The sequence below is a fragment of the Ischnura elegans genome, chromosome 4 (assembly GCF_921293095.1).
Source record: "Ischnura elegans chromosome 4, ioIscEleg1.1, whole genome shotgun sequence".
NCBI classification, from domain to species: Eukaryota; Metazoa; Arthropoda; class Insecta; order Odonata; family Coenagrionidae; genus Ischnura; species Ischnura elegans.
In genome coordinates, this window is record NC_060249.1 from 51,832,369 (window position 1) to 51,839,099 (window position 6,731).

The 6,731-nt window shown below is 40.4% G+C and overlaps 1 protein-coding gene across 1 annotated transcript; it reads left to right on the plus strand.

Annotated features, from left to right (window-relative positions):
• Positions 1-337: 337 nt before the first annotated feature.
• Positions 338-1,220, plus strand: LOC124157451 (NADH dehydrogenase [ubiquinone] 1 beta subcomplex subunit 6). The gene is made up of 3 exons (XM_046532153.1): positions 338-674; positions 754-855; positions 932-1,220. The coding sequence occupies exons 1-3, from the start codon at positions 429-431 to the stop codon at positions 1,070-1,072; spliced, it is 489 nt and encodes a 162-aa protein (XP_046388109.1). The 5' UTR covers positions 338-428; the 3' UTR covers positions 1,073-1,220.
• The last annotated feature ends 5,511 nt before the right edge of the window (positions 1,221-6,731 follow it).

A 6,731-nucleotide genomic window follows, 5' to 3' on the forward strand; every position in this document is an offset into this window, starting at 1 on the left:
AGTAAGTTTCCGAGATCATTATTCTTACCAACCACCAGATCGCCAGTTGACTTTGTACATGAATCTTGTATTATGGTTACTAGTTAAGTAACCTGGGGAAGTTCATCAGGAAGATTTTCCTACATTCATTGCTTTTAAGTTTCTCGCAATCGCAGTAGCATTATTAAGCCTGAATAGCACGCCCTATCGTGACGCGTAAAAGAACAGGCGCCGAGATGTCCATTCAAATTTCGCGGCAGCCTTGGACCACTGGCATAGATGGCACTGATGTATCAAAACCTATACGCATTATCCTTATGGGTATGTCGCCCCCTTGCTAAGGACATATACGAAAACATATGAGTGGCGATATCTTCCTGCTAGAACGAAGGACGGCCTGTTAACATCGGTCGGAAATTACCGTTTGAAAGCCAACTAAAAACTTGAAAATGGCTTCACCAACTGGTGGTGTTAGGCCTTTCCCTATAGAGGGTCGAGTGGGCCGTGAAAGGGAAAGGTTAATGGGTATGACCGATGAAGAACGAGCTTGGAGAAAACAGTGGCTCAAAGATCAAGAGTTAACTCCCCGTGAACCACTATATCAGTCAGAAGATCATCCAGATTTGATCAATCCAATAAGGAGAGTTTACCGTTTTCCTCTTGACAAAGCTTTCGGAGCACTAGCACCAGTGTTGGTGAGTATTGTGTCATATTACCGTAGTTCTATTACCCCCCATGTGTGAATTTTCCCTGATGGGTTTCAATCTTTTTCAGGGGAAGGAACGGGCGATGAAAACGCGCTGGTGGACTGGTAAAATTCTGCTGGGCCTTTTTTCAGTTTACGCCACTGCTTACTACTTCAAATACAACCAAAATGTATGTTCTTGGTCTCTTGGTATAAGATGTGGTAGTTAGGTTTCCAATGTAAACAACTGTGATTGCTATGTTCTAGGATTGGACTAGACGTGGAGGTTGGAGAGTAATATCAGCTCGTCCATCTGTATATCCAGGCGACCCTACTTTTCCTGCAAAATCCGAACGATCAGTTCCCTCGGATTATGCTGACCGAAAGTTCAAAACATCGGTTATATGAACTGTTTGGAAACCAGTGAAGTGGCTAGTACGCTGTTTTTCCCTTAATAGTCCGGTAGGTTTCATGTCCTGTGAAATTTTTATTGCGGTGGAATGCAAAGTGTGCGGAGAGAATTTAGTTTGTAAATAAAGAGTTTATTTAATATCAACAGGGTATGTCATTTATGCCACTCTTATTCCACCCGAAGGTAATTCAGTGCATTCCGCTTTTCATAATGATTTCAAGGTTTGTTGGCCGCATAAAATTCCTTGGGAATGCAATTGTGAATGTAGGTTGCTTTTTTCATAAGATGTGTGCCATCAAAACTTAGTTTAACGAAGGAAAATATTGCTTATTTAAATCGTTTGAAGGATTATTGACGAAATATTTAAGAGAAATTTATTGTTCGTCGAGGACTTCGCATGAGTATTCCATCTGCAAATTCATGAAGTGAGTGGGTGAACAGTTAAGGGTGTGATGTTCTTCTGGGACCCGTGAGGTGAAAGTCATTTACATTGCTAGTAGGAAATGAGAAATTCGTAAAATACGATCGAACTACAGTTGTAAGGTCAATTCACTGTTCTCTTTCAGGGTTTGAATTTATGCCAACTTTGCCTCTACCTTCCTGCTACTCTCACCTTCATCTGTTGTCTTTGTGCTCAGTCAGCCATTCAAAGTGTGTGGAGACTTCTCATGTTTCCTGCTGGGTCCATGGATTGATTGCTTCTGTTTTGAAACTAGTGATGTGTCTAGTATGAAGGCAGTTTGTTTTTCTGCAAATACGTGCATAGTCCTATATGTTTCAATTTCTTGAGGAATTTCCTCTGAATGGGCTCATTACCAGTTTTTGTTAATTGACGATTATATTACAGTTTTGAAAATTAAGTCTGGAATTTCTCAATGCCCTCAATGCTTCTCAAGCTATTTTCGATGAAATATCAACAGCCATAACCCTTTCACAGGTAAGTTGATGATTTCATGAACTCTTGCCCAGCTTCATGTAAATTGACGTGAGAAAAAATTCCCCAAGACCGGGAGTCGAACCACAAACATTTGGCTTTATTAACATTTTCTAACACTGTGTTAGAATAAAACCTGGATAGCATAGTGGTCTCCACTCAGGCCCGGAAAGCCATGAAGGTCTGTGGTTCGATTCTTGGAGTTAAAATGAATTTCACCACAGTTCACACAGCAGGATCGAAATGTTACACATCTTCCCTTCTCTTCAACTCCTCTAACTCATGCATTGGCCTCATATGGCTGGTCATTGCCTGCACACAGGCAAGCAATTCCATCTCTTGATGTGCGGCCCTCCCTGAAGAAATGAGTCTAATGACATTACCAACCCAAGTAGCGGCTACTTCACTTTTTTACTGTATACTGATGAGAGAATGGCTAAATGGGGCGATCGTGTTGGTATGGTGGCTAGTGTGTTGGCTTCCACTTCCTGTGGGATCCAGTTCAATTCCCGGCTATGGCTGAGAATTTTCATAGACTGCCTGACAAGTGACAACTCATGAAAAGTAGCAGCTTCTTTACTTTTTTAATGTGTACTCATGAGAGAATGGCTAAATGGGGCGATCGTGTTGGTGAGGTGGCTACAGTGTTGGCTTCCATTTCCTGTGGGGTCCAGTTCAAATCCCAGCTGTGGCAGAGAATTTTCATAGACTGCCTGATCCGCACTTGAATGAAGTGAGGAGGATACATATTTGAAATATCATCATATTTCAGTGTTGACTTCGTTCCTAATTATATGGAATTTTCTCTTCTCCTTTGCTATTTAATAGCTGTCTTAATAATATTTGTTCAAGGTGGTGATTACTTATTTGACTTACTCATTAATGCTCAATGCTGTGAATGTGGTAGTTTCATTGCAAATCATACAAAATTGGTCGGAATTTAAATCTTGTATAAATTATTATTAGTCTGCTGCAATGATTTCTTCTGTGGGTTATGTGAATTCTAAACCACGTAAGTATGTATGCCTATTTACATGTGGGCATACTGAGCTATAGGGGTGAATCCAGCCAGATAGGGAAGTGAGGAGGAGGTAGTACCCCCCCCCCTCCCAGGTATCCTTCCATCATTAGTTGTCGTATGCAAGTGAAAGTGGCTCTGTAAGTTGTACTGAAGAAGGACTAAATGGGCTGTGACCAAATGGATGGATGCACTGCATGTATAGGCCACTATACAGGTTGTTCCAAACCATTACATTGGCCATTTCTGTGACTATACATGCCATGTAGGCAGATATACGGCAACTACATAGTGTGTGTAGGTGACTACTAGGGCTGTGAAAGAGGTGTGGCATTTTTAAAGCCTCCATCACTTTTTCCTTGGAACTAAGTCTACTCTCCATGGAGCATGTCAGAGTTAGCCTCTAGAATTAGTCACAGGACTTCAGTAACAGACAGTGAGCAAGAGATACTGAAGAAAAGAGCATCAAATGAGACTCTGACTCAAATAGCCGGAGACTTAAAATTGACAACTGCAATTGATAGAAACTTCATACCCAGCCATACTGGTTGTCACGACTTAAATGAGAGAGAGGTCTATGCCTAACTTCCCTTCTTATACATTCTCAATGATGGAATCCATCCATAGGTCAATGGTCTTGGCCGAGAGGCTCCTGCCTTGATTTCCTTAGTAGTAACGAGAATTATTCCCCAATACTCCAACCAAAATTTCCCACTTCTTTCAACTGCTAATCCTCCTTTTCTTCTAGGTAACCTATGGCATACTTAAATGGATTCCCTCATTCCACCTAGCAATCAGGTATGCCAAATAAGCCAGAACTGTCAAAATTGTAAATACGTACACTGTCAGAAATGAAATGAACTTAGGGTCTGAAGTCACAATCCAATGTTATTAGGTTTTGGAATTCTTTTAATTTTTTTTGGCAAAAAGGTGGGCTGATTTCCTAAAAAATCATGAGGCCATTAGGCTAAAAGGAGAATAAAGTCATGGTAAACTCAAGCCTTCTTTGAAGTTGGCTGTTGTATGATTACTCTTGCATGGGGCCCATAGCTCTCTTCTTTGGGTTGCAAACACTATCGCTCCAATCCTCTCCAAAATTTTGATCTGGTTGACTTACCAATGCAGAAGTTTCTGACCTGCTTCTTCTCAGTCTGCTCATATCCATATGGTGCCTCTTCTTGGCTTTCCTCTGGTACCTCTCACAATCATCCTCCACCTTTAGATGAGGACAGTCACTAAGGGCGCTGAGAATATCTGGGATGGTGACACATGCAGTCTTGTGCAAATCTGCTTGGTCAACTTTCTCTTCCGAGTGCGCTCTACGTCTTTTACGTGTAATTCTCTTCTCCCCAGCATCACAATTCAGGAGTGAGGGACTTGGTTCATCATCATCTATCGTTAGGTCTATGATCTCTGGTGTTGGTGGCTTGTACATCCCTATCATGATGCAATCATTGGAAGAGGAGGTGCTGATTATGTCGAGGGTCTCCTCATTTCTCAGTTGTATTAGTGGGTTTAAATGCTGGTCCATCCTCACTATCACTACACGTGGTGTCCTGATTAGTAGGATTTAGAACAGAGCTTATTTTTACTGTTGAAAAAATATTTGGTAATTGTTAATTGCAGTGACTCACTGTATTTTTTCTGATGGCCTTCAATTTGGCTCTTGAGTATGTAATATATTTTTTTGGTGCAATGATGCAGAATAAATCAAGAAATGCAATTTTCCAGCAAAAAAATCTTTTCTTTTGGAATGGCTTTTTGGATCTATGGAAGCCATGCAAGGTGTAGAAAAGGTTGAAACAGCCACCTGTGTCACCCAAGAGATTACATTCATTCAACATAATCAGTACATATTATGATTTTAGCATCTCATGTTCTGTTTGATGAGAAAAATAGTAGTTCAGCTTAAACTATATGTATTCATGAATAAATAATGGGTTACATTACAAATGTGAAAATAAAGAGTCTAAACATGGAGTACATTAAAATGTATGAAGGATAATAAACAAAGGAATGAGAACATATGATGATCCCTTTAACCCAATTTGATGATTGCCCTGGTGATGGAATGAATGGACAGGTAAACTAAGTGAGAATATTAGTGCTACATACATGCTAAGACTCTCCAGCCAAAGCAATTTCATATATCATACCTGATACAATGGAGCAGAATAATTAATCTCCAACTCTCATCCACTGATATCTGGTTCTTATAGTTTAAGGTACCTATTAGTGTATGAAGCCAACAAGGGTCTTGAGGTCTCTGTCATAGGAAATTTTTATGGAGACTTGTCAAAGTATCCCTCAATGAAAGAGAAAAAATGAAGTGATGAAATAGGATCTTGGAATAATGTTGCAATGGTGAGGGCAGTTTGGCTATAAAATCTGAAACAGGAAATGGAAAATAGATACATAAGGATTGTTATAAGTTGAGATGGAAGGAGGGGTGGGGTTTACTGTAGTGATATAGTTTAATTTAGAGGTTTGGACCACAGTTAATGAAGGGTAGCTTTGGTATTAAATGGGAAACTCAGTGATAGTAATTGACTTGGAGCTGGACAGTGGTGTAGCCAGGAATTTCATTAGTGGGGTCCAAAACCAGGGGGAGAAATTTTTTTAAAACAGCATTTCCTATCGTACTGCCCATTTCGTATTGTTTCTTCCCACTCCACGCTGCTAATATGCCGACGACAAGTGCCCAAAAGGAGACCGATTGGTTGGTAAGAAAAAGAGAAGAGTTGCCTCAGATTATAAGGGTTTGCTCCTTGCAATACACTGTACCAGACTAGAGGGCAAAATATTTCTTGGTTCTCTCCCTCACAGAATGGTTTCCTATTATATTTTTATTGCCTAAATCGAAAGATTATTACTCCTGGAGTGCGTATTTCATGCTTTTAAATTTTTAAATGGTGAGATCTATTTTTTGCGATTAAATGAAAAGTGAAAAATTTCAAGCGAGTGGAAATGTCACGGCTAAGTATGAATGCTAGGAAAAGCCCATGTGACATCGTTCTGGTTCCCTCTGCCGCCGTGTAGGGTGACCTTGGGGCGAGGATATGTGGGCCGCAGCGATGCAGGCTGCTATCAGGTAGCAGAGTACCCTGCTAGATGGTAGCGCTTGGCTTAAATAAGGATTATTAATACCTTATCAAACGAAGGAAACTTTCCGACCATTGGCAATTTTAATAGGTGCCTATTAAGAGATGTTTCCCTGAGCTCTGTGCCTCATGCATGCATTGGTAATCTCAGACGTTGTAAAACTCTTATCTACTCGTATAGAAACTAGGTCCCTTTCACGTCACGTGGGGTGGCATCTGATGGGCGCCAATCTGGCCTTTTTCAAATGCGGTTAAAATTGACCATTGCCATTCGTCTAAACAGGGATTTGTAAAACCAAATAACTTGTATATTATGAATACACCAATGGTGGGTAACGAATCGCAATCAATGCCTTTCGTTTTCTTTGATGAAGGAAACTACCCTATTAAAATCATGTACTTCCGTAGCTAAAGGGTTAAATAATTGCAAACTTTAATTACTGTCTATTCTCAGTGATAGCTTCATTGAACTTTGGCCACTCACGATGGGTGGATATTTGTTGCATTGTGAATGCTAGATTTGGGAAAACCATGACAGCCAGCATCGAGTCAACATCAACTGGACATCAACTAATACCAGCTACTGTTGCTGGTGACAGGGA